Consider the following 26871-nt stretch of genomic DNA (forward strand, 5'->3'; position numbering starts at 1 on the left):
GGGGGGGGGAGGGGGGAGGTTTATTGCCACGTGTTGGGGGGGGTGACACGGGGGGGGGGGGTGACACGGGAGGGGGGGTGACACGGGGGGGGTGACGCTCATGTCCCCGTGTCACACCCCCCCCCCCCCGCTGCCGCCGCAAAGGCTCATGGGAAGGATTCGGGCACGGAGAAGGGGGCCGAGCCGATGAGGAAAACCTTGATGTAATGGACGGCCTGGGGGGGGGGTCGGGGGGGGTCAAGGGGGGGCCCAGGAGTCCGGGCGGCCCCCTATCGCCCCCCCCCTCTCCTCCGAGGGGCCCAGGCGTCCGGGCACCCCCAATGATCCCCCACTCCTTCCCCCCCCCCCCCCCCCCGGTCACTGGGGATCCAGGCTCCAACCTGCAGGATTTGCGGCCCCCCCCCCAAGACCCCCCCCCCCGAAAGGGCCCAGGCGTCCGGGTGCCCCCCCCATCCCCCCCGAGGGGCCCAGGAGTCCCCCATCCCCCCGAGGGGCCCAGGCGTCCGGGTGCTGCTCATCCCCCCCCTCCCCAAAGGACCCAGGTTTCCGGGTGTCCCCACCCCCCCCCCCCCGGCAGGGGCCCAGGCGTCCTGGTGCCCGCCCCCCCCCCCCCCACCATGAGGGGCCCAGGCATCCGGGCGCCCCCCACCCCACCCCCCCGATGGGCCCAGGCGTCCGGACTTCCCCCCCCCCTCCGCTCCCCCCTCCCGAGGGGCCCAGGCGTCCGGGCATCCCCCCCCCCGCCCCCCTACCCGATGGGCCCAGGCGTCCGGGCTTCCCCCCCCCACCCCCCCACCCGAGGGGCCCAGGCGTCCGGGCTTCCCCCCCCCCACCCCCCCACCCAAGGGGCCCAGGCGTCCGGGCCGTACCGCGAAGACGCCGGTGAGGAGGAGGAGGGTGAGGACGAGGCAGACGAGGGCGAGGAAGACGAGGGGGCAGCGGGGGGCCGGCGTCTGCGCCTGGGGGGCGCCTGGGGGGGGGGGGGGGGCGCGAGGGGGCGGGGTCACCCGGCCCCGCCCCCTCGCCCCGGCCCCGCCCCCCGGATCCGGACCCCGCCCTCCCACCGGGCCTGGCCCCGCCCCCTCGCCCGGGCCCCGCCCCCCTGATCCGGACCCCGCCCTCCCACCGGGCCTGGCCCCGCCCCCTCGCCCCGGCCCCGCCCCCCGGATCCGGACCCCGCCCTCCCACCGGGCCTGGCCCCGCCCCCTCACCCGGGCCCCGCCCCCCAGAGCCGGACCCCGCCCTCTCACCGGGCCTGGCCCCGCCCCCTCGCCCCGGCCCCGCCCCCCAGAGCCGGACCCCGCTCTCCCACCGGGCCTGGCCCCGCCCCCTCGCCCCGGCCCCGCCCCCCAGAGCCTGACCCCGCCCTCTCACCGGGCCTGGCCCCACCCCCCAGATCCGGACCCCGCCCTCCCACCGGGCCTGGCCCCGCCCCCTCACCCCGGCCCCGCCCCCCAGATCCGGACCCCGCCCTCCCACCGGGCCTGGCCCCGCCCCCTCACCCCGGCCCCGCCCCCCAGAGCCGGACTCTGCCCTCCCACCAGGCCTGGCCCCGCCCCCCAGATCCAGACCCTGCCCTCCCACCGGGCCTGGCCCCGCCCCCTCACCCCGGCCCCGCCCCCCAGAGCCTGACCCCGCCCTCTCACCGGGCCTGGCCCCGCCCCCTCACCCTGGCCCCACCCCCCGGATCCAGACCCCGCCCTCCCACCGGGCCTCGCCCTGCCCCTCACCCTGGCCCCGCCCCCTAGAGTCAGACCCCGCCCTCCCCTCGGGCCAGGCCCCACCCCGGTCTAAGCCACACCCCCTGCCCTTCTCAGGCCCCGCCCCCTTACCCGGGGCGTCACCTCGGTCGGCCACGCCCTCGCCGGGCGTGTCGGTGGTGATGTCATCGGTGAGGTCACCCGCCGGGGCGACGGCGTCCTGGGGGGCGGGAGGGGGCGGCGGCTCCCGCCCCCCGGGGCTGACGTCAGCGCTGAGGTCACCCACGGCTCCGCCCCCGGCGATGATGTCATCGGCGATGTCCTCCCAGGAGGGGGCGGTGCCTCCTGGGGGGGAGGAAGTGACCTCGGCCCTGGCGATGACATCACCGGCGGGGGCGGTGCCAGGAAGAGCCGCGGCTCCCTCCCTGATGATGTCATCAGCGAGGTCGGTCCCAGGCAAGGAGGGAACAACGTCAACCCGGGTGATGACGTCATCAGTGAGGTCATTCCCAGGGAAGGAGGCAATGATGTCAACTTGGGCGGTGATGTCATCAGTGAGGTCGTTCCCAGGGAAGGAGGGAACGACGTCAACCTGGCCGATGATGTCATCAGTGAGGTCACGCCCAGGCAAGGAGGGAATGACATCAACCTGGGCAGTGATGTCATCAGTGAGGTCACGCCCAGGCAAGGAGGGAACAATGTCAACCCGGGTGATGATGTCATCAGTGAGGTCACTCCCAGGGAAGGAGGGACCGATGTCAACCTGGTCGGTGATGTCATCAGCGAGGTCATTCTCAGGCAAGGAGGAAATGACGTCAACCTGGGCGGTGACGTCACCGGCGAGGTCGTTCCCGGGCAAGGAGGGACCGGCGTCAACCTGGGCGGTGACGTCGCCGGCGGCGGCGATGACATCACCGCCCGCGGCGCCCGCCTCGTCCTCGTCCTCGTCCTGCCCGGGTGGAGCCGTCACCGTGATGGTGATGGCGGCGGCGGCCGCGGCGGCCCCAAGGTCCCTCAGGGCGGTGACACCGCTGTCCCCAAGGTCCAGAATGTCCCCAAGGTCCCTCAGGGCTGGGACATCCCTGTCCCCAAGGTCTGGGACATCCCCAAGGTCCCTCAGAGCGGTGACACCGCTGTCCCCAAGGTCCGGGATGTCCCCAAGGTCCTTCAGGGCAGTGACACCGCTGTCCCCAAGGTCTGGGACGTCCCCAAGGTCCCTCAGGGCTGGGACACCACTGTCCCCAAGGTCCGGGATGTCCCCAAGGTCCCTCAGGGCGGTGACATCCCTGCCCCCAAGGTCCCTCAGGGCTGGGACATCCCTGTCCCCAAGGTCCGGGACGTCCCCAAGGTCCCTCAGGGCAGTGACATCCCTGCCCCCAAGGTCCCTCAGGGCAGGGACACCGCTGTCCCCAAGGTCTGGGACATCCCCAAGGTCCCTCAGGGCTGGGACATCCCTGTCCCCAAGGTCTGGGATGTCCCCAAGGTCCCTTAGGGCGGTGACACCGCTGTCCCCAAGGTCCGGGACGTCCCCAAGGTCCCTCAGGGCAGTGACATCCCTGCCCCCAAGGTCCCTCAGGGCAGGGACACCGCTGTCCCCAAGGTCTGGGACATCCCCAAGGTCCCTCAGGGCTGGGACATCCCTGTCCCCAAGGTCCCTCAGGGCAGTGACACCGCTGTCCCCAAGGGCTGGGACGTCCCCAAGGTCCCTCAGGCCTGGGAGGTCCCCGGTGTCCTCGTCCCCCCTTGGGGCGGTGACATCTGTGTCCCCGATGTCCGTCAGGGTCAGGACACCCCTGTCCCCAAGGTCTGGGACACCCCTGTCCCTGGTGGCCCTGTCCTCAACGTCCCTCAGGGCCAGGACATCCCCGTCCCCGATGTCCCCAGGGGCTGGGCCATCCCTGTCCCCGATGTCCCCAAGCTCTGAGACGTCCCTGTCCCCGGTGTCCCCAGCGGTTGGGACATCCCTATGCCCAGGGTCCTTGTCCCCAACCTCCCTCGGGGCAGTGACACCCCTGTTCCTGATGTCCCCAAGGTCTCCAGGGGTTGGGACATCCCGGTCCCCACTGTCCTTGTGCCTCGTGTCACTTAGAGCCGGGATGTCCCCGTCCCCAATGTCCTTGTCCCCCACCTCTCTCAGGGCCGGGACATCCCTCTCCTTGATGTCCCCAAGGTCTCCAGGGGTTGGGACGTGTCTGTCCCCGATGTCCTTGTCCCCTTCCCTGATGTCCCTGTCCCCAGTGTCCCTGATGGTACCAACATCCCTGTCCCCAACGTCCTTGTCCCCAGGAGCTGCCACATCCCTGTCCCCACTGTCCTCGTCCTCGAGGGCTGGGACATTCCCACCCCCAACGTCCCTTAGACCCGGGACATCCTTGACCCCAACGTCCTTGTCCCCAGGTGCTGGGACGTCCTTGTCCCTGATGTCCCTTAGACCCGGGACATCCTTGACCCCAATGTCCTTGTCCCCAGGTGCTGGGACATCCTTGTCCCTGATGTCCCTTAGACCCGGGACATCCTTGACCCCAACGTCCTTGTCCCCAGGTGCTGGGACATCCTTGTCCCTGATGTCCCTTAGACCCGGGACATCCTTGACCCCAATGTCCTTGTCCCCAGAGACATGGATGTCGCTGTCCCCAAAGTCCCTTAGGGCTGTGACATCCTCGTCCTTGATGCGCTTTGGGCTGGGGACATCCCTGTCCCCGATGTCCCTTAGACCCGGGACATCTCTGCTCCTGATGTCCTTGTCCCCAGGAGCTGGGATGTCCCCGTCCCCGATGTCCCTTAGACCCGGGACACCCTTGTCCCAGATGTCCTTGTCCCCACGAGCTGGGACGTCCCTGTCCCCGATGTCCCTTATACCCGGGACACCCTTGTCCCAGACGTCCTTGTCCCCATGAGCTGGGACATCCCCGTCCCCGATGTCCCTTAGACCTGGGACACCCTTGTCCCAGATGTCCTTGTCCCCAGGAGCTGGGACGTCCTTGTCCCCTATGTCCCTTAGACCTGGGACATCTCTGCTCCTGATGTCCTTGTCCCCAGGAGCTGGGACATCCCCATCCCCGATGTCCCTTAGACCCGGGACATTCTTGTCCCAGATGTCCTTGTCCCCATGAGCTGGGACATTCCTGTCCCCGATGTCCCTTAGACCCGGGACATCCTTGTCCCCATGAGCTAGGACGTCCTTGTCCCCGATGTCCCTTAGACCCGGGACATTCTTGTCCCAGATGTCCCTTAGACCCGGGACATCCTTGTCCCAGATGTCCTTGTCCCCAGGAGCTGGGACATCCTTGTCCCCGATGTCCCTTAGACCCGGGACACCCTTGTCCCAGATGTCCTTGTCCCCATGAGCTAGGACGTCCTTGTCCCCGATGTCCCTTAGACCCGGGACATTCTTGTCCCAGATGTCCTTGTCCCTACGAGCTGGGACATCCTTGTCCCTGATGTCCCTTAGACCCAGGACATCCTTGTCCCAGATGTCCTTGTCCCCATGAGCTGGGACATCCTTGTCCCCGATGTCCCTTAGACCCAGGACATCCCTGTCCCAGATGTCCCTTAGACCCGGGACACCCTTGTCCCAGATGTCCTTGTCCCCATGAGCTGGGACGTCCTTGTCCCCAGTGTCCCTTAGACCTGGGACATCCTTGTCCCCACGAGCCGGGACACCCCCGTCCCCGATGTCCTTTGAGCTTGGGACCTCCGTGTCCCCAGCGTCCTCGCCCCCGGGAGCCGGGACGCCCCCGTCCCCGACGCCCTCGGCCCGCGCGTCACCGTGCCCCAGGGCAGGGTCGTCCCCACGGCCTGCGTCCCCAGGGGCCGGGACGTCCTTGTCCCCGACGTCCTCGTCCCCGGAGCTGGGGACGTCGTCGTCGGCCGGGGCCGCCGTGACGGTGATGGTGATGGTGACGCCGCCGGGCGGGGTGGGGACGTCCCCGGGGTCCGGCGGGGGGACGGCGCGCGAGAAGCCCTCGGCCATGGGCGGGCACCTGGGGGGACAGAGGGGACGGGGACGTCACCGGAGGGGGGGGGGGACGGACCTGGGGGACCCCCGGAGGGACCAGGGGCCATGGGGACCATGGGGGGACAGTGGGAACCCCGGGAGGGACCAGGGGCCATGGAGAAGGACATGAGGAACCCCAAGAAGGACCAGGGGACATGGGGACCATGGGGGACATGGAGGACCCCAAGAGCGATCGGGGCACATGGGGACCGTGGGGGGACAGTGGGAACCCCGGGAGGGACCAGGGGACATGGGGACCACAGCGGACACAGAGGACCCCAAGAGTGACCAGGGGCCATGGGGGCCATGGGGGGACATGGAGGACCCCAAGAGCGACCAGGGGCCATGGGGACCCCAAGGGGGACCCCAAGAATGACCAGGAGACATGAAGACCATGGGGGACATGGAGGACCCCAAGAGCGACCAGGGGACATGGGGACCCCAAGGGGGACCCCAAGAATGACCAGGGGACATGGGAGCCATGGGGGACATGGAGGACCCCAAGAATGACCAGGAGACATGAAGACCATGGGGGACATGGAGGACCCCAAGAGCGACCAGGGGCCATGGGGACCCCAAGGGGGACCCCAAGAATGACCAGGGGACATGGGAGCCATGGGGGGACATGGAGGACCCCAAGAGCGACCGGGGGCCATGGGGACCATGGGGGGACACAGGGGACCTCAGGAGGGGCAGGAGGACAGTGGGGACCTCAGGGGGGACCAGGGGGACATGGAGGGGGACGTGAGGGACCCCAAGAAGGACCGGGGGACATGGGGACCCCCAAGGGGGACCCCAGGATGGACAGGGGGACATGGGGGGACCCCAGGAGAGACCATGGGGGGACATGGGGACCCCCAAGGGGACCCCAGGACGGACAGGGGGACATGGAGGGACCCCAAGAGGGACGGGGGGACATGGGGACCCCCAGGGGGACCCCAGGGTGGAGGGGGGGACATGGGGGGACCCCAGGAGGGTTGGGGGGACCCGGCGGGGTTGGGGGGGGGCGGGGAGGGGCCCCGGCGGGTACCTGGGGCGACAGCTTCAGCTCCCGGCGCCGTTTCGGGCTCCAAACGGGCGGTTTTGGGGGTCGCTTACGGCATCACCGCGCCGGGTGCCGTCGCTTTTGGGGCGATTCTGCCGCTTTCGGGGTGTTTCTGCCTGTTCCGGGGCGTTTTTTGCTGCTTTCAGGGCGTTAAAGCCGCTTTTGGGGCATTTTTGCCATTTTCGAGGCGTTTTCTGCCGTTTTGGAGGTGTTTCTGCAGCTTTCGGGGCGTTTTCTACCCGTTCCGGGGCGTTTTTGCTTTTTTCAGGGCGTTTCTGCTGCTTTCAGAGTGTTCCTGCGCTTCTGGGGGTGTTTTTTGCCGTTTCGGGGGCGTTTTCCGCCCTTTTGGGGGCGTTTTTGCTAGTTTGGGGGCTTTTCTTGCCACTTTCGGGGAGTTTTCTGCCAGTTCTGGGGCGTTTTCTGCCACTTTTGGGGCGATTCTGCTGCTTTCAAGGTGTTTTCTGCCCGTTCTGGGGCGTTTTGCCGATTTGGAAGTGTTTTCTGCTGCTTTCAGGGCGTTTTCTGCCCAGTTTGGGGTGTTTTCTGCCACTTTCAGGGTGTTTTCTGCCTGTTCCAGGGCGTTTTCTCCCGCTTTCAGGGCGTTTTCTGCATGTTCCGGGGCATTTTTGCCGGTTTGGGGGTGTGTTCTGCCGTTTTCAGGGCGTTTTTGCCACTTTCGGGGCGTTTTCTGCTGCTTTCAGGGTTTTTTCCAACCGTTCCAGGGTGTTTTCTGCTGCTTTCGGGGCGTTTTCCGCCCGTTCCGGGGTGTTTTCTGCCACTTTCAGGGTGTTTTCTGCCCGTTCCGGGGCGTTTCTGCTGCTTTCAGGGCGTTTTCTGCCCGTTCCAGGGTGTTTTCTGCCGCTTTCAGGGCATTTTCTGCCCGTTCTGGGGTGTTTTTGCTGGTTTGGGGTTGTTTTCTGCCGCTTTCAGGGTGTTTTCTGCCCGTTCCAGGGCGTTTTTGCCGGTTTGGGGTGTTTTCTGCTGCTTTCAGGGTGTTTTCTGCCCGTTCCGGGGCGTTTTTGCCGCTTTCGGGGCGTTTTCCGCCCGTTCCGGGCGCCGGTTTCGAGGCGCTGCCGCCGCAGCAGCAGCCTGCGCCGGCGGGAGGGGGCGGCGCCCGGACGCCTGGGCCCCCCCAGGACGCCTGGGCCCTCCCCCCCCCCCCGCGAAGAACGAGGCGGGCGAAGCGGCGCCGTTTCCAACGCGTTTATTGGGTTTCGGTGGCTCCGGGGGGGGGCCCCGGGGGGGGCCCCGGCGTCCGGGCTGGGCGGGGGGTGGGGGGCGGCGGCCCGGACGCCTGGGCCCCCCCGGCCGGGTTGGGGGGGGGCGCCCAGGGCCTCCAGCGCCTGCGCCAGGCGGGCCAGCTCGGCGCGCAGCGCGGCCACCTGCGCGGGGGGGGGGGGGGGGGGGCACAGGGGACACGCGTTAACGAGGGCAGCGCTAACGAAGCCCCTCAAACCGCCCCCCCCTCACCCCAGCGCTAATGAGGCCAACGGCGCTAATGAGGCTAATGAGACACAACCCCCCCCCCCGCCCCCCCACCCCGGAGAGCCTCCGGGGGTGCTAATGAGGGCAGCCCCCCCCCCCCACAATTAGCTCCTCCTAATTAGCCCCCCCCCCCCGCGCACAGCGGTGCTGGTTGGGGGGGGTTGGGGGGGGGCGGTACCTGCTGCTGGCGCTGCGGGGGAGGGGGGCGCCCGGACGCCTGGGCCCGCTCCAGGGCCTCGAGGCGGCGCCGGAGGCTCCGCTGGCGGCTCCGCACGGCCCCCGGCTCCAGCAGCCCCTGCGGGGGGGGGGGGATATGGGGCGGGGGTGGAGGGGGGGGGCGGCGTCCCACAAGGCCGTGGGGCGACCCCCCCCCCGCCCCCTCCCGCCAGGGGGGTCCCACAATGCCCTGGGGTGACCCCCGCGCCACCCCACCCCCCTGAGGGGTCCCGCAATGGCCCCCCCCCCCCCAGAGCCCCCCCCCAATCCCACAGTGCCCCGGGGCCCCCCCCCCCATCCCCCAGGGGGGCCCCCAGCATCCCACAATGCCTTGGGGCTGACACCCCCCCCCACTCACACACCCCACATCCCACAATGCCCCGGGGCCCCCCCATATCCCACCATGCCCCGGGCCCCCCCCACATCCCATAGTGCCCTTTGCCCCCCCTCCCACATCCCACAATGCCCCAGGGCCCCCACAATGCCCCAGGGCCCCCCCATATCCCACCATGCCCCGGGCCCCCTCAGCCCCCCCCCATATCCCACAATGCCCCGGGGCCCCCCCCACATCCCATAGTGCCCGAGGCCCCCCCTCCCACATCCCACAATGCCCCAGGGCCCCCCCATATCCCACCATGCCCCGGCCCCCCTGGCCCCCCCCCTCGTATCCCACAATGCCCCGGGCCCCCCCATATCCCACAATGCCCCAGGCCCCCCCCCACATCCCACAATGCCCCGGGCCCCCCCATATCCCACCATGCCCCAGGCCCCCCCCCACATCCCACAATGCCCCGGGCCCCCTCAGCCCCCCCCCCATATCCCACAATGCCCCGGGGCCCCCCCCACATCCCATAGTGCCCGAGGCCCCCCCCCACATCCCACAATGCCCCGGGGCCCCTCAGCCCCCCCCCCCATATCCCACAATGCCCCGGGCCCCCCTCACCTGCAGGCAGACGTAGACGTGGGCGCTGGGCCCGGCGCTGGCCCCCACCCAGCCGGGCCCCGGCCCCGCCCCCGGGTCAGGCCCCGCCCCCGGGGGGAGGAGCCGCAGGGGCCCCGCCCGGGCCAGGGCCTGCAGGGCGGGGCCCAGCGCCCCCCCCAGCGCCCCCCGGGCCGGCTCGGGGCACCGCACGGCCACTGCGCGCAGGGCACCATGGGAGCGCGCCCCCGAGACATGGCCGCCCCCGCGCGCGCCGCCATCTTGGCCCCCGGGACATGGCCGCCCCCAAGACATGGCCGCCCCCCGCGCGCGCTGCCATCTTGGCCCCCGAGACATGGCCGCCCCCGAGACATGGCCGCCCCCGCGCGCGCCGCCATCTTGGCCCCCGAGACATGGCCGCCCCCGCGCGCGCCGCCATCTTGTCATGGCCGCCCCCGAGACATGGCCGCCCCCATGCACGTCGCCATCTTGGCCCTCGAGACATGGCCGCCCCCGCGCGCGCCGCCATCTTGGCCCCCGAGACATGGCCGCCCCCGAGACATGGCCACCCCCGCGCGGGCCGCCATCTTGTCACGGCCGCCCCCGAGACATGGCCGCCCCCGCGCGCGCCGCCATCTTGGCCCCCGGGACATGGCCGCCCCCGCGCGCGCCGCCATCTTGTCACGGCCGCCCCCGAGACATGGCCGCCCCCGCGCGGGCCGCCATCTTGTCATGGCCCGCCCCCGAGACATGGCCGCCCCCGAGACATGGCCGCCCCCGCGCGGGCTGCCATCCTGTCACGGCCGCCCCCGAAACATGGCCGCCCCCATGCACGTCGCCATCTTGGCCCTCGAGACATGGCCGCCCCCCTGCGCCCGCCGCCATCTTGGCAGCTCCCTCCCTTCCCCCCCCCCATAACTCCCGTGCCCAGCGGCCATCTTGGGGGAGGTGAGACCCACGCTAGAGCAGCCCCCCCAGTGCATGCTGGGATACCCAGTCCTCCCCACCCCGAGTGGCCATCTTGGGGGCTGCGGGAGCCATATTAAAGCAGCCCCCCCCAGTGCATGCTGGGATACGCAGTCCTCCCCAACCCGAGCGGCCATCTTGGGGGATGCAGGACCCATATTAGAGCAGCCCCCTCCAGTGCATGCTGGGATACGCAGTCCATCCCACCCCGAGCGGCCATCTTGGGGGATGCAGGACCCATATTAGAGCAGCCCCCCCAGTGCATGCTGGGATACCCAGTCCCCCCCACCCCGAGCGGCCATCTTGGGGGATGCAGGACCCATATTAGAGCAGCCCCCTCCAGTGCATGCTGGGATACGCAGTCCATCCCACCCCAAGCGGCCATCTTGGGGGATGCGGGACCCATATTAGAGCAGCCCCCCAGTACATGCTGGGATACCCAGTGCCCCCCCACCCCGAGCGGCCATCTTGGGGGCTGCGGGAGCCATATTAGAGCAGCCCCCCCAGTGCATGCTGGGCCACCCAATCCCTCCCAACCCGAGCGGCCATCTTGGGGGATGCAGGACCCATATTAGAGCAGCCCCCTCCAGTGCATGCTGGGATACGCAGTCCATCCCACCCCAAGCGGCCATCTTGGGGGATGCGGGACCCATATTAGAGCAGCCCCCCAGTACATGCTGGGCCACCCAGTCCCTCCCAACCCGAGCGGCCATCTTGGGGGATGCGGGACCCATATTAGAGCAGCCCCTCCAGTGCGTGCTGGGCCACCTAGTCCCCCCCACCCCCACCCGCACCCCGAGCGGCCATCTTGGCGGCGCCGGCCCCGCTTACCGGGCGGGCGGGCGGCGCCGAGGCCGAAGGCGTCGCGGAGGCCGCGCACGGCCCTCACCACGTCCTGCAGGACCGCCACGTCGGCCTCGACCCGGGGGCAGAGCCAGCGGGCCTTGGGGCAGCGGGAAGCGTGGGGTGGGGACACACAACGGAGGGCGTCAGGGCCTGGCGGGGGGCGGGGGGGGGGGCCAAGGGGTTGGGGGGGTCCCCGAGGTGCCGCCACCCCACCCCACGCCGGGCGCCGGCTCACCAGGCGCTCGCCGCTGGGGAACTCGGCCAGGCAGAGGCTGGGGGCCGCCGTGGGGCCGGCGCGGGGCAGGCGCTGCCACAGCTCCTCCGTCACGTAGGGCATGAAGGGGGCGAGGAGGCGCAGGCCCAGCTCGGCGCAGGTCAGCAGCGTCCGGCGGGTCTCGGCGCGCCGCCCGGCGTCCTCCCCCCCGCAGCTCCGGCTTGGCCGCCTCCTGCACGGACGGACGGACGGACGCGGTCAACGGGACGAGGGTCAACGCTCGAGGAGGCCCAACGGGTCATGGGGGGTGGACAGACGGACAGACGCCGTCAGCCAAGCTGAGCGGGGCCAGGCTCAAAGCTCAAGGGAGATACGTTGGGTCGGGTGGGACAGACAGAAGGACGCATGTGGCTGGGTTCAACGTTTGAGAAGATACGTTGGGTCGGGTGGGACGGACGGAAGGACGCAGCCGGGTTCAACGTTTGAGGAGATACGATGGGTCGGGTGGGACGGACGGAAGGACACGGCCGGGTTCAACGTTTGAGGAGATACGTTGGGTCGGGTGGGACGGACGGAAGGACACGGCCGGGTTCAACGTTTGAGGAGAGACGTTGGGTCGGGTGGGACGGACGGAAGGACGCGGCCGGGTTCAACGTTTGAGGAGAGACATTGGGTCGGGTGGGACGGACGGAAGGACGCGGCCGGGTTCAACGTTTGAGGAGATACGTTGGGTCGGGTGGGACAGGTGGAAGGACGCGGCCGGGTTCAACGTTTGAGGAGAGACATTGGGTCGGGTGGGACGGACGGAAGGACGCGGCCGGGTTCAACGTTTGAGGAGATACGTTGGGTCGGGTGGGATGGACGGAAGGACGCGGCCGGGTTCAACGTTTGAGGAGATACGTTGGGTCGGGTGGGATGGACGGAAGGACGCGGCCGGGTTCAACGTTTGAGAAGATACGTTGGGTCGGGTGGGATGGACGGAAGGACGCGGCCGGGTTCAACGTTTGAGGAGATACGTTGGGTCGGGTGGGACGGACGGAAGGACGCAGCCGGGTTCAACGTTTGAGGAGATACGTTGGGTCGGGTGGGACGGACGGAAGGACACGGCCGGGTTCAACGTTTGAGGAGAGACGTTGGGTCGGGTGGGACAGGTGGAAGGACGCGGCCGCGTTCAACGTTTGAGGAGATACGTTGGGTCGGGTGGGACAGGTGGAAGGACGCGGCCGCGTTCAACGTTTGAGGAGATACGTTGGGTCGGGTGGGACAGGTGGAAGGACGCGGCCGCGTTCAACGTTTGAGGAGATACGTTGGGTCGGGTGGGACGGACGGAAGGACGCAGCCGGGTTCAACGTTTGAGGAGATACGTTGGGTCGGGTGGGACGGACGGAAGGACGCGGCCGGGTTCAACGTTTGAGGAGATACGTTGGGTCGGGTGGGACGGACGGAAGGACGCGGCCGGGTTCAACGTTTGAGGAGATACGTTGGGTCGGGTGGGACAGGTGGAAGGACGCGCGCGGCCGGGCCGGTTTCGGGGCTCGGGCGGGACGGGGCGGGACGGACGGACAGACGGACGGACGGACGGACGGGGCGCCCACCAGGTAGACGTCGCAGAAGCTCCGCAGCCAGAAGTGGTGGGCGGCCGCCACGGCGCCGTGGAGCTCGAAGGCCTCCATGCGCCGCCCGTACTCGCCCGCCGCCTGCGCCAGCCGGCTCAGCACCCAGCGGTCCATGGGGTGCCGGGGGCTCCGTCTGCCGAGGAAGAGGAGCACGAGGAAGAGGAGGAGGAAGCCGCCGCCCCCCCCGCCTCGGCCCGGCCCCGGTACCTCCTCGGGGGGCTGGGGGACGAAGTCGGGGCCCAGGGCGTCCAGGACGAACTTGACGGCGTTCCAGAGCTTGTTGCAGAAGTGCCGGTAGCTCAGGACCGTGCGGACGTCCAGCCGGATGTCGTCACCTGGGGCGGGGCGGGGAGGCGGAGGTGGGGACGGGACCCCCAGCCCGAGGTGGGCACGGGTCCCCGGGGTGGGGACGGGTCACCGGGGTGAGGGCGGGACCCCTGAGATGGGGACGGGACCCCTGAGATGGGGACGGGGCGCACGAGGTGGAGCTGGGTCCCTGGGGTGGAGCTGGGTCCCTGGGGTGGGGATGGACCCCACAAGGTGGAGATGGGTCTCCTGAGGTGGGGACGGGTCCCCAGGGTGGGGACGGGACCCCCAAGGTAGAAATGGGACCCCAAGGTGGAGACGGGACCCCAAGGTGGAGACGGGACGCACGAGGTGGAGCTGGGTCCCTGGGGTGGAGCTGGGTCCCTGGGGTGGGGATGGACCCCACAAGGTGGAGATGGGTCTCCTGAGGTGGGGACGGGTCCCCAGGGTGGGGACGGGACCCCCAAGGTAGAAATGGGACCCCAAGGTGGAGACGGGACCCCAAGGTGGAGACGGGACGCACAAGGTGGAGCTGGGTCCCTGGGGTGGAGCTGGGTCCCTGGGGTGGGGATGGACCCCACGAGGTGGAGATGGGTCTCCTGAGGTGGGGACGGGTCCCCAGGGTGGGGACGGGACCCCCAAGGTAGAAATGGGACCCCAAGGTGGAGACGGGACCCCAAGGTGGAGACGGGATGCACGAGGTGGAGCTGGGTCCCCGGGGTGGAGCTGGGTCCCTGGGGCGGGGATGGACCCCACGAGGTGGAGATGGGTCTCCTGAGGTGGGGACGGGTCCCCAGGGTGGGGACGGGACCCCCAAGGTAGAAATGGGACCCCAAGGTGGAGACGGGACCCCAAGGTGGAGACGGGACGCACAAGGTGGAGCTGGGTCCCTGGGGTGGAGCTGGGTCCCTGGGGCCGGGATGGACCCCACGAGGTGGAGATGGGTCTCCTGAGGTGGGGATGGGTCCCCCAAGGTGGTGATGAGACCCCTTGAGGTGGGGACAGGTCCTCGGGGCAGGGACAGGTCCCTGGAGTGGGGATGGGACTCCCTGAGGTGGGGATGGGTCCCCGAGGTGGAGATGGACCCTTGAGCTGCACATGGGTCCCCAAGCTGGAGAAGGGTCCCCGAGGTGGGGATGGGACCCTCAAGGTGGAGAGGGGTCCCCAAGGTCGGGATGGAACCCTTGAAGATGGACCCCCCCAAGGTGGAGATGGGACCTCCCGAGGTGGGGATGGCTCTCCCTGAGGTGGAGATGCACCCCCAAGGTGGAGACGGGACCTCCTGAGGTGGGGACGGGTCTCCCTGAGGTGGAGATGGGTCCCCCAAGGTGGAGATGGGATTTCCCGAGGTGGGGACGGCTCTCCCTGAGGTGGAGATGCGCCCCCAAGGTGGAGACGGGACCTCCTGAGGTGGGGACGGGTCTCCCTGAGGTGGAGATGGGTCCCCCAAGGTGGAGATGGGATTTCCCGAGGTGGGGACGGCTCTCCCTGAGGTGGAGATGGGCCCCCCAAGGTGGAGATGGGACCTCCCGAGGTGGGGACGGCTCTCCCTGAGGTGGAGATGCGCCCCCAAGGTGGAGATGGGACCTCCCGAGGTGGGGACGGCTCTCCCTGAGGTGGAGATGGACCCCCAAGGTGGAGATGGGACCTCCCGAGGTGGGGACGGCTCTCCCTGAGGTGGAGATGGGCCCCCAAGGTGGAGATGGGACCTCCCGAGGTGGGGATGGGTCTCCCTGAGGTGGAGGTGGGCCCCCAAGGTGGAGATGGGACCTCCCGAGGTGGGGACGGCTCTCCCTGAGGTGGAGGTGGGGGCCCCCAAGGTGGAGATGGGACCTCCCAAGGTGGGGATGGGTCTCCCTGAGGTGGAGATGGGCCCCCAAGGTGGAGATGGGACCTCCCGAGGTGGGGATGGGTCTCCCTGAGGTGGAGGTGGGCCCCCAAGGTGGAGATGGGACCTCCCGAGGTGGGGACGGCTCTCCCTGAGGTGGAGATGGGTCCCCCAAGGTGGAGACGGCCCCCCCAGGGCGGGAACGTCCCCCTCAGGGCGGGGGTCGCCGGCTCCCCGGCGTGGGCTCGGTCCTCACCGTGGACGTTGTGGGCGCACAGGGCCATGCGGAGGGCGTCGGTGCCGCACTCGGGGATGCCGTGCGGGAACTGGCGCTTCTGCGGGAGCAGCCGGAGCGGGATGAGGCGGGAACGGGGCCGGGGACGACAGGCGGGGAGGGACGGGGGTGAGGACGGGTCCCACCTGCTCCTCCGTGGCTATGGCCAGCTCGTGGGGGTCCAGGATGCTGCGGTGGAGCTTCTCCTGCAGCTCCTGCCACCCAGCAGAACCCGTTAGCGGTGGTGGTGGTAGGGGGCGGTTGTGGTGATGGTGGTGGTCGTGGTGGTGATGGTGGGGGAGGTGGTGATGGTGGTGGTGATGGTGGCGGTGATGGTGGCGGTGGTGATGATGGTGGTAGCAGTGGTGATGGTGGTGATAGTGGTCATGGTGGTGGTCATGGTGGTGATGATGGTGGTGGTGATGATGGTGGTGATGGTGGTAGCGGTAGCACCGGCAATGGTGTGATATTGGTCATGGTGGCGATCATGGTGGTGGTGATGGCGATAGTGGTGGTGGTGATGGTGATGGTGGTGGCAGTGATGGTGGTGATGATGGAGATGGTGGTGGCGGTGGTGGAGATAGTGGTAGCAGTGGTGATGGTGGTGATAGTGGTCATGGTGGTGCCCATGGTCATGGTGGTGATGATGGTAGTGGTGATGGTGGTGGTGATGGTGGTAGCAGTGGTGATGATGGTGATAGTGGTCATGGTGGGGGTCATGGTGGTGATGATGGTGGTGGTCATGGTGGTGGTTCCCAGAAGCACCTCCGTCAATGCCGGGGGGGCTCCGGGAACAGCAGGGGGTCCGGCCAGGGGGGACCCGACCCCCATCCCACCCCACCCCCCGGGGGTACCTGGAGGGAGGCGCCGGCGATGATGTCCCGGGGATCGATGACGTTGCCCAGGGACTTGCTCATCTTGCGCCCGTGGGCGTCGCGCACCAGCGAGTGCAGCACCACCTGCGGGGGGGGGGGGCGGGGGTGGCACCGCGGAGGGGGGCAGGGCGGACCCCCTGGAGCCCGTGGGGACCCAGAGGGGCCCCCAAGGACACGTGGGAGCCCCAGGAAGGGGACAGGAGGTCCATGGGGACATGGAGAACCCTCCAGGAACCCCAAGGTGACACCAAGGACCTCCCCAGAGACTCTGGGGACCGCTGGGGACGCTGGAGACCCGCAGAGAGGACACCTGGGGGACCGCATGGGGACACTGGGGACCTCTGGGGACAGCACGGAGCCCCAGGAGGGGGACAGGAGGTCCATGGGGACATGGAGGACCAACCAGGAACCCCAAGGTGGCACCAGGGCCGCCCCAGACGCTCACGGCACCCTTTGAAGAACCCCAAGGAGATACGAGAGTCCCGCGGGGACAGCACGGAGCCCCAGGAGAGGGACAGGAGGTCCATGGGGACATGGAGGACCAACCAGGAACCCCAAGGTGGCACCAGCGCTGCCCCAGAGGCTCACGGCACCCTTTGAGGAACCCCAACGAGATACGACAGTCCCGTGGGGACAGCACGGAGCCCCAGGAGAGGGACAGGAGGTCCATGGGGACATGGAGGACCAACCAGGAACCCCAAGGTGGCACCAGCGCTGCCCCAGAGGCTCACGGCACCCTTTGAGGAACCCCAACGAGATACGACAGTCCCGTGGGGACAGCACGGAGCCCCAGGAGAGGGACAGGAGGTCCATGGGGACATGGAGGACCAATCGGGAACCCCAAGGTGGCACCAGGGCCGCCCCAGACGCTCACGGCACCCTTTGAGGAACCCCAAGGAGATACGAGAATCCCGCGGTGGGGCCCCCGAGGAGCTCCGAGAAGACGGCGGAGGAGCGCGGAACCCTCCGGGGAGCGCCGAGGGGGGCCGGGCAGGGGGCGGCGCCCCGCGGGGACCCCCCCCCGGACCCCCCGCGCCCCACGCGCACCCTGGAGAAGGGCAGCCGCCCCGTCAGCTCCTGGCCCAGCATCACCATCCGGCCCACCCAGAAGAAGAGCAGGTCGCTGCCCGTCTCCAGCAGGCTCAGCGGGTAGAAGCGCCGCAGGTCGGCTGTCTGGTGGGGGGGGGGGGGGGTGACAGGACAGGCGTGCGGTGGGGTGACGGTGACATCGGCGCGGTGACGGTGACACCGGCGCGGTGTCACCCGCCCCGCCCCGCCCCGCCGTGGGTCTCACCTCCTCGGGCCACCCCAGGGCGGCGAAGGGGAAGAGCGCCGAGGAGAACCAGGTGTCCAGTACGTCGGGGTCTGCGCGGCGTTGGGGGGGGGGGGACGGAGCCCCCCCAAAATGGGGTGTCTGGGTGGGGGGCACCCCGAGACCCCCCACCCCACCCCCGACGGGGGCGGCACAACCCCCGGAGCAGCCACTGGAGAATCTGCTCTGGTTGGGGGGGGGCCTCTGCGGAGCGTTTCGGGGTGCTGGGGGGGGGACTTGGGGGTCCCGGGGTGGACTTGGGGGTGCAGTGGGGATTGGGGGTGCCGAGGGGGGGGGACTTGGGGTCCCAAGGTGGACTTGGGGTGCAGGGAGCATTTGGGGGTGCGGGGGGGTTAGGGGTGCCGGGGGGGGGGATTTGAGGGTCCTGGGATGGACTTGGGGGTGCTGGGAGGAGATTTGGGGGTCCCGGGGCAGACTTAGGGGGTGCCAGGGGGGTATATGCGGGTGTGGGGGGGGTCTTAGGGGTCCCGGGGGGTGTTGGGGGTGCTGGGAAAGATTTGGGGGGTCCCAGGAGAGGGTTGGGGGTTGCAGGGGTGTTTCATGGGGTCCCAGGAGAAGGTTGGGGGTCATGGAGGGGTCTCAGGGGGTCCCAGGGGAGGGTTGGGGGTCCCGGGGGGGTCTCAGGGGGTCCCGGGGGGGTTGGGGGGTCCCAGGGGGGTCTCAGGGAGTCCCAGGGGAGGGTTGGGGGTCGCGGCAGGGTTTAGGGGGTCACGGGGGGGTCTCAGGGGCTCCCAGGGGGTCTCAGGGGGTCCCAGGGGGGGTTGGGGGTCCCGAGGGGGTCTCAGGGAGTCCGGGGGGGGGGGTTGGGGGTCATGGGGGGGGTCTCAGGGGGTCCCAGGGGGGGTTGGGGGTCCCGGGGGGTCTCAGGGGGTCCCAAGGGAGGCGTGGGGGTCCCGAGGGGGTCTCAGGGAGTCCGGGGGGGTTGGGGGTCCCGGGGGGGTCTCAGGGAGTCCGGGGGGGTTGGGGGTCCCGGGGGGGGTCTCAGGGGGTCCGGGGGGGGTTGGGGGTCCCGGGGGGGGTCTCAGGGGGGTCGCGGCGTGGGGGGGGGGGGGTCTCTCACCTTGGCGCAGCTGCAGCTGCTCGGGGGGGCAGCGGAGGGCGGCGGCGGCGGCGGCCCGGGCCTCGGCCTCGCTGCGCCCACGGCCCAGGGCGCCCCGGCGGCCCCCCCGGGCCCCCCCAGCACCCTGTACGCCGGCACCCGGTGGCCCCACCACAGCTGCCGCGACAGGCACCAGTCCCTGCGGGCCGGCGGGCGGCGTCAGCACCCCGCCCGGACGCCTGGGCCCCTCCGGGCCCGGACGCCTGGGCCCCTCCTGCCTGGACGCCTGAGCCCTTCCTGCCCCGGACGCCTGGGCCCCCCTGCCCCGGACGCCGGGGCCCCTCCGGCCGGCCCCAGACACCTGGGCCCCCCTGTCCCGGATGCCTGGGCCCCTCTGGCTCGGACGCCTGGGCCCCCCCCTGCCCGGACGCCTGGGCCCCTCTGGCCCGGACGCCTGGGCCCCCCCTGCCCCGGACGCCTGGGCTCCTCCGGCCCGGATACCTGGGCCCTCCCTTCCTCGGATGCCCCCGTGCTCCCCCCCCCCCCCCACCCCAGCGCCCGGACGCCTGGGCCCTCCCTTCCTTGGACGCCCCCATCCTCCCCCTCCCCCGCCCCCCCCCGGCCCCCGGACGCCTGGGCCCCTCACTCAGCGTTGTCCATCCAGGTTTTCCAGTTCTTCTCGTGAAACTTGGGGATGAGCTGGAGGCGCCCGGACGTCACCGCCTAGAGCAGACGAGCGTTGGGGCGGGGGGAGGAGCGCCCGGAGGGGGCCCAGGCGTCCGGCGCGGCCCCCCCCCCCCCCCACGGCGGCCCCACGGCGGCGGCCCCACGGCGGCGACGTCACCTCGCGGGCGCGTTGCGCCATGTCCCGGCAGCGCAGGAACCACTGGCTCTTGAGCAGCAGCTCGACCACGTCGCCCGAGCGGCTGCGGGGATGGGGGGGGGGGGACGTCAGCGGGGCCCCATGAGGGGGGGGGTCCCCGTGGGGGGGGGGGTCTCCCCGTGGGGGGGTCGCCGTGGGGCTGGCGGTACCTGCACAGCGGCAGCGTCCCGGCGTGGTCCTGGCAGCCGCGGAAGACGCCCCGGTCGGCCAGCGCCGCCACCACCGCTCGCGGGCCTCGAACCGGTGGACGCCCTGGGGGGGGGGGGGCAGCGGGGGGGGGACACGGAGCTGGGGACGCGCGTGGGGACCCGGGGGACGCGGGGGGGGATGGGGGGGCATGTGGGGGGGACGTGGGTGGGGGACGGGGGGATGTGGGGGGGACGCAGGGACCCAGGGGACGCGGGGGGGGGATGGGGGGGGACATGGGGGGGGGACGCGGGGGGACGGGGGGGACGGGGGGACACGGGGGGGATGGAGGGGACATGGGGACATGGGGGGACACGGGGGGGGATGTGGGGGGAACACGGGGACCCAGGGGACGTGGGGAGGACGGGGGGAATGTGGGGGGGGACACGGGGGGACCTGGGGGGTGTGGGGGGGGGGGACGGGGGAACCCGGGGGGAGGTGGGGGGGGATGGGGGGGATGTGGGGGGGACATGGGGACATGGGGGGGACGCGGGGGATGCAGGGGAGACGTGGGGATGCGGGGGGAAATGTGGGGGGGACGCGGGGGGATGAAGGAGGTGACAAGAGGTGTTGGGGGGTGACAGGGTGGGTGATGGGGGCGTCAGGGGGTGACGGGGGGGACGAGAGATGACAGGAGGTGTCGGGGGTGACACGGGCTGTTGGGGGGTGTCCGGGGGGTGTTGGGAGGTGACAGGAGGTGGTGGGGGGTGTTGGGGGCTGACACGGGTTGTGAGGGGGTGTCTGGGGGTTGTTGGGGGGTGACGTGGGGTGTTGGGAGGTGACAGGAGGTGGTGGGGGGTGTTGGGGGCTGACACGGGCTGTGAGGGGGTGTCTGGGGGTTGTTGGGGGGTGACGTGGGGTGTTGGGAGGTGACAGCAGGTGGTAGGGGGTAGTGCGGGCTGACACAGGCTGTCCGGGGGGTGTTGGGGGGTGTCCGGGGGGTGTTGGGGGGTGCTGTGGGCTGTCGGGGGCTGTCACGGGTGACGTGGGTTGCCGGGGGGGTGTCTAGGGGGTGCCGTGGGCTGTTGGGGGTGCCGTGGGGTGTTGAGGGTGCCGTGGGGTGTCAGGGGGTGTCCGGGGGTGTGCGGGGGGGGGGCGGTACCTGGAGCCACCCCCCGCCGGGGGGCCGCATGGTGCCGTCGTCGGCGATGACCGAGAGCAGCGGCAGCCCCTGGGCCCGGGCCAGGCGCCAGCGCGGGGGGGCTGTGCCCCGGCGTCACCCGCACCACCCCTGGGGGGGACAGGGGGCGTCACCCGGCGTCACCCGGTGTCACCCGCACCGCCCCTGGGGGGGACAGGGGCGTCACCCGGCGTCACCCGGTGTCACCCGCACCGCCCCTGGGGGGGACAGGGGGTGTCACCTGGCGTCACCCGGTGTCACCCGCACCGCCCCTGGGGGGGACAGGGGCGTCACCCGGCGTCACCCGGTGTCACCCGCACCGCCCCTGGGGGGGACAGGGGTGTCACCCGGCGTCACCCGGTGTCACCCGCACCGCCCCTGGGGGGGACAGGGGTGTCACCCGGCACCACCCGGTGTCACCCGCACCGCCCCAGGAGGGGGGGGACAGGGGGCGTCACCCGGTGTCAGCCGCACCGCCCTTGGGGGCACTGCTCCCAGTCCCCCCCCCAGTCCCAGTGTCCACCTCCCCCCGCTCCCAGCGCCCCCCCCCCGCACTGGTCCCAGTGCCCCCTGCTCCCAGCACCCCCCCCGCACTGGTCCCAGTGCCCCCCCTGCTCCCAGTACCCCCCCCGCACTGGTCCCAGTCCCCCCCCGCTCCCAGTCCCCCCCCCCCCACTCCCAGTGCCCCCCCCCCCCACTCCCAGCGCCCCCCCCCGCACCGGTCCCATTCCCCCCCCCCGCTCCCAGTGCCCCCCCCCCGCACCGGTCCCATTCCCCCCCCCGCTCCCAGTGCCCCCCCCCGCACCCGGTCCCAGTCCCCCCCCCCGCTCCCAGCGACCCCCCCGCACCGGTCCCAGTCCCCCCCCCCACTCCCAGCGCCCCCCCCGCACTGGTCCCAGTCCCCCCCCCCGCTCCCAGTGCCCCCCCCCGCACCGGTCCCAGTCCCCCCCCCCGGTCCCAGTGCCCCCCCCGCTCCCAGCGCCCCCCCCGCACTGGGTCCCAGTCCCCCCCCCCGCACCGGTGCCGCGCGCCGGCTCCACCGCCGGGTCGGTGACGACGGGCAGCAGCCCGCCCGGTCAGCGGGTGCAGCAGGCGGCGGCCGTGCAGGTGCTGGGGGCGGGGTCACTGCCGGCCACGCCCCCTCCCGCCGGCCACGCCCCCTCTGCGGGCCACGCCCCCTCCCGCCCGGCCACGCCCCCTCTGCGGGCCACGCCCCCTCCCGCCGGCCCCGCCCCCTTCCACCCAGCCACGCCTCCGCCGCGCTCCCGCCCCTTTAAGGCTTCCCCCCGCCCGGCCCCGCCCCCCCCTCTCCTACCAAGCCCCGCCCCTCTCCCGCCAAGCCCCCGCCCCTCCCCTGCTGCGGGCCCCGCCCCCTTCCTCAATAAAGGGGCGGGGCCAAACAGCCCCCTGAACCAATCCCCAGTAATCCCTGCCCAACAGCAGCAAGCCCCGCCCCCCCCGCCGAGACCCGCCCACCCAATGCCAAGCCCCGCCCACCCATCAGGAAGCCCCGCCCCCGCCGAGAGCCCGCCCCTCCCTCTTACGGCTCTGAAGAGGCGGAGCCAGGGTGTGTGACCTCAGCACTGCGCCGACCAATGGCGGCACGGCGTCCTGCCTCACCACCCTGGAGCCCCGCCCCCTCCCGCCCAGGCCCCGCCCAGTCCCAGGCACCACCCCCCGGAGCAGAGGCCCCGCCCCTACCCCCAGACCCCGCCCCCTCATGCAGAAACTCCGCCCCTGACTCCGCCCCCACCCCATGGTCCAAGGCCAGGTCACCCCCCCCACACCCCAGGCCCCGCCCTCCCGCGCCGAGGCCCCGCCCCCAGGGCAACTGGCCCCGCCCCCAGGTGGAAGCTCCGCCCCTGACTCCGCCCCCCACCCCTTGCTCCAAAGCGCAGTCACTCCCCAGGCCCTGCCCCGCCCCCAGCCCTGCCCCCCCCGCCCCAGGCCCCGCCCCCGCGCCGAGGCCCCGCCCCCCGCGCCGAGGCCCCGCCCACCTGGTAGCGGGGGTCGCGGGGGTGCACGGCCACGGCCACGTCCCCCAGCATCGTCTCGGGGCGGGTGGTGCCCACGCGCACCTCCACGTCTGCGGGGGGGGGGGCGGGGTCACGCGCTCGCGTGCAAGGGGGGGGGTCACACGTGGGCGTGCAAGGGGGGGTCACACACACGTGCAACGGGGCTCACACGCGTGTGCAAGGGCGGTCAGGCGGGTCTGCAAGGGCGGTCACGTGTGCAAAGGGGGGGGGGTCGCGTGTGTGCAAGGGGGGTCATGCGGGTCACGCGCGTGTGCAAGGGGGGTCACATGTGTGCTTAAAGGGGGTCACACGTGTGCAAGCGGAGCCATGTGGGGGGGGGGCGATCATACGCATGTGCAAAGCAGGTCACGCGCGTGTGCAAGGGGGGTCACGAGTGCGAGGGGGGTCACACGTGTGTGACAGGTTCACGTGTGCAAGGGCAACAACGTGCGTGTGCAAGAGCTGTCACACGTGGGTGTGAGCAGAGTCACACGTGTGTGCTAAGGCAATCAAACACGTGTGCAAGTCGCCACATACGTGACAGCGGGAGCACACGTATGACCCAAGTCACACGCGTGGCTGCAGTTACACGCGCGTGCAAGAGCGCGAACACGTGCGTCAGCGCAGTTATGTGCGCGCCAGCATGGCCACACGCGTGTGCGGCAGTGCGGACACGCGTGTGCGAGGACGGGCACGCGTGGGGGACCGCGGGAGGGTCAGTGCGAGCGAGCAACACCGCGCGCGTGCACGCCGCCCGCGCCGAGCACGCGCGAAGCTCCCGCGGAGCGCACACGCGGAGCACACGCCGCGCACACGCGGAGCACATGCCACGCACACGCCGCACACACGCCTCGTACACAGCTCACGCGTGCTCGGCACACGCCTCGCACGCGCCGGGCACGTGCACGCGCCTCGCACGCGCCAAGCACACACGCGTGCACACGCCAGGCACACGCGCCGGGCACACGCACGGGCCGCGCCGGCGCGCGCCAGGCCACACGCACACCGTGCACACGCGTCACGCGCACGCCGGGCGCACGCACACGCCCGCCCACGCGTCGCCCACTGCCTCGCCCACGCCTCGCACACGCGTGTGCGCGGGCGGCGCTCACCGTCGGGGCCGGGCGCGCGGAAGGCCGCCGTGACGAGGACGCCGAAGGTGACGGGCCGGGCGCAGCCGGGCACCCGCAGCGCCGTGGGGCCGCCCAGCGCCCGCCGCTCCACCTGCGCCCCACACGCGTGGGCCCCCCCGCGCGGGGTCCCCCCCACGGCACCCCCACGGCGCCCCCACGGCCCCCCGCAGACCCCCCACGGCGCCCCCACGGCACCCCCACGGCACCCCCGCAGCACCCCACGGCATCCCCCGCAGCACCCATGGCACCCACGTGGCACCCCCACAGCACCCCCCACGGCACCCCATGGCACCCCCCACAGCACCCCACGGCATCCCCACGGCACCCCACGGCACCCCCACAGCACCCCACAGACCCCCCACGGCACCCCCACAGCACCCCACGGCATCCCCACAGCACCCCACGGCACCCCCACAGCACCCAGAGACCCCCCACGGCACCCCCACGGCACCCCCACGGCACCCCCCACAGCACCCCCGCAGACCCCCCACGACACCCACGTGGCACCCCCACGGCACCCGTGGCACCCCCACAGCACCCCACGGCACCCCCCACGGCACCCACAGACCCCCCACGGCACCCCCACGGCACCCCACGGCACCCCCACAGCACCCCCGCAGACCCCCCACGGCACCCACGTGGCACCCCCACAGCACCCCCCACGGCACCCATGGCACCCCCACAGCACCCCACGGCATCCCCACAGCACCCCACGGCACCCCCATGGCACCCCCAGACCCCCCACGGCACCCACACAGCACCCATGGCACCCCCGCAGCACCCCACGGCACCCACACGGCACCCATGTGGCACCCACACGGCACCCACACCCCCCCACACAGCACCCCCACGGCACCCATGGCATCCCCCACAGCACCCCACGGCACCCCCACACCCCCCATGGCACCCGCACCCCTGCCACAGCACCCCCATGGCACCCACCCCCCCCCCACGGCACAGACCCAGGGGGCTGCGGGGGGTCCCCGGGGGGGGGTTGGGGGTCCCAGTGGGTCCCAAAGGATTCCAGGGGGGCCTGGGGGGTCCCCCAGGGAGGGTCCCCGGGGGGGGCAGGGTCCCATAGGAGGGGTCCCCATGGGTGGGGGGTCTCCCGTGGTGATGGTCTCCCGTGGGGGGGGTGTCTCCCATGGTGGGGTGCCCCCATGGGTGAGGGTCCCCCGTGGGTGGGGGTGGTCCCGCGTGGGGGGTGGGGGCCATCCCACGTGGGGAGAGGTGTCCCCCATGGGGGTGTCCCGTGTGTGTGTGGGGGGGTGTCCCGCGTGGGGGGTGTCCCCCGTGGGGGTATCCCGTGTGTGTGGGGGGGGGTGTCCCGCGTGGGGGGTGTCCCCATGGGGGTGTCCCGTGTGTAGAGGGGGGGGTGTCCCACGTGGGGGGTGGTGTCCCCCGTGCGGGTGTCCCGTGTGTGGGGGGGGTGTCCCACGTGGGGGGTGTCCCGCGTGGGCGGGGGTGTCCCACGTGGGGGGTGTCCCCCGTGCGGGTGTCCCGTGTGTGGGGGGGGTGTCCCACGTGGGGGGTGTCCCCCGTGCAGGTGTCCCGTGTGTGGGGGGGGGTGTCCCACGTGGGGTGGGTGTCCCCCGTGGGGGTTTCCCGCGTGGGCAGGGGTGGTCCCCCGTGGGTAGGTGTCCCCCGTGGGGGTGTCCCATGTGGGGGGTGTCCCCTGTGCGGGTTGTCCCATGTGTGTGGGGGGGTGTCCCACGTGGGGGGTGTCCCCCGTGGGGGGTGTCCCGCGTGGGCGGGGGGGGGGGGCCCGCACCTCGACGTCGGCCAGGGCGGAGCGCAGGGCGCACGACCAGTTGACGAGGCGCCGGCGGCGCTCGAGGCGCCCGGAGCGCTGGAGCCGCACGAAGGCCTCGGCCACGGCCCGCGAGAAGCCCTGGGGGGGGCACGTGGGGGGGGGTCACGTGGGGGGGGGCCCGCGTGGGGGGGGGGCCCGCGTGGGGGGGGGGGGTCACGGGGGGGGCTCACGGGGTCCATGGTGAAGGTTGCAGCGGCTCCAGTCCAGCGACGCCCCCCAGCGCCCTGGGGGTCGCCGCGGTGGGGGGGGGGGGGTTGGTGGGTCGCGGTGGGGGAGGTCATGGGTGGGGTCGTGGGGGGGTCCCGCGTGGGGGGGGGGTCCCGCGTGGGGGGGGGGCTCACGGGGGGTCCATGGTGAAGGTGCAGCGGGCTCCAGTCCAAACGACGCCCCCAGCGCCCCGGGGGTCGCCGCGGGTGGGGGGGGTTTGGTGGGTCGTGGGGGTCACGGGGGGGGGGGTTGGGGGGGGGTCCCGCGTGGGGGGGGTCCCGCGTGGGTGGGCTCACGGGGTCCATGGTGAAGGTGCAGCGGCTCCAGTCCAGTGACGCCCCCAGCGCCCCGGGGGTCGCCATGGTGGGGGGGGGGGGTTGGTGGGTCGTGGGGGTCACGGGGGGGGGGGTTGGGGGGGTCCCGCGTGGGGGGGTCCCGCGTGGGGGGGGGGCTCACGGGGTCCATGGTGAAGGTGCAGCGGCTCCAGTCCAGCGACGCCCCCAGCGCCCCGGGGGTCGCCGCGGTGGGGGGGGGGTTGGTGGGTCGTGGGGGGGTCACGGGGGGGGGGTTGGGGGGGTCCCGTGGGTGGGGTCCCGCGTGGGGGTGGGGCTCACGGGGTCCATGGTGAAGGTGCAGCGGCTCCAGTCCAGCGACGCCCCCAGCGCCCCGGGGGTCGCCGGGGTGGGGGGTGGGGTTGGTGGGTCCGTGGGGGTCACGGGGGGGGGGGGGTTTGGGGGGGTCCCGTGGGGGGGGGGTCCCGCGTGGGGGGGGGGGCTCACGGGGTCCATGGTGAAGGTGCAGCGGCTCCAGTCCAGCGACGCCCCCAGCGCCCGCAGCTGCTGCAGGATTTCGCCC

At 71.9% G+C, this 26871-nt stretch overlaps 3 protein-coding genes across 4 annotated transcripts; all 3 read right to left on the reverse strand.

Annotated features, from left to right (window-relative positions):
* LOC134152858 (uncharacterized) lies at positions 1 to 7668 on the reverse strand. Of its 2 annotated transcripts, none has more exons than XM_062598557.1 (4): positions 6728 to 7668; positions 1845 to 5683; positions 870 to 970; positions 1 to 215 (listed from the first exon to the last, which is right to left on the reverse strand). In XM_062598557.1, exons 2-4 carry the CDS (start codon positions 5671 to 5673, stop codon positions 147 to 149), a joined length of 3999 nt encoding a protein of 1332 aa, XP_062454541.1. In that variant the 5' UTR covers positions 5674 to 5683; positions 6728 to 7668; the 3' UTR covers positions 1 to 146. The 2 variants fall into 2 exon arrangements, with proteins under 2 accessions (XP_062454541.1, XP_062454540.1); XM_062598556.1 differs by having other exon boundaries at positions 1833 to 5683.
* LOC134152843 (valine--tRNA ligase, mitochondrial-like) lies at positions 7524 to 13181 on the reverse strand. Its single transcript, XM_062598534.1, has 5 exons — positions 12984 to 13181; positions 11410 to 11620; positions 11160 to 11271; positions 8451 to 8522; positions 7524 to 7741 (listed from the first exon to the last, which is right to left on the reverse strand). Exons 2-5 carry the CDS (start codon positions 11509 to 11511, stop codon positions 7524 to 7526), a joined length of 504 nt encoding a protein of 167 aa, XP_062454518.1. The 5' UTR covers positions 11512 to 11620; positions 12984 to 13181.
* VARS2 (valyl-tRNA synthetase 2, mitochondrial) lies at positions 11662 to 26871 on the reverse strand. Its single transcript, XM_062598535.1, is given in 22 exon segments — positions 11662 to 11726; positions 12953 to 13137; positions 13204 to 13339; positions 15395 to 15473; positions 15559 to 15627; positions 16267 to 16371; positions 17335 to 17460; positions 17582 to 17652; positions 18681 to 18761; positions 18764 to 18858; positions 19306 to 19382; positions 19504 to 19585; positions 19692 to 19767; positions 19770 to 19794; positions 20831 to 20908; positions 20910 to 20959; positions 21867 to 21912; positions 21914 to 21958; positions 22846 to 22934; positions 23976 to 24087; positions 25768 to 25887; positions 26796 to 26871. Coding segments are annotated over 22 exon segments (1821 nt in total). The 5' UTR covers positions 26805 to 26871.

Source organism: Rhea pennata, chromosome 34 (assembly GCF_028389875.1).
Source record: "Rhea pennata isolate bPtePen1 chromosome 34, bPtePen1.pri, whole genome shotgun sequence".
Classification (NCBI taxonomy): Eukaryota; Metazoa; Chordata; class Aves; order Rheiformes; family Rheidae; genus Rhea; species Rhea pennata.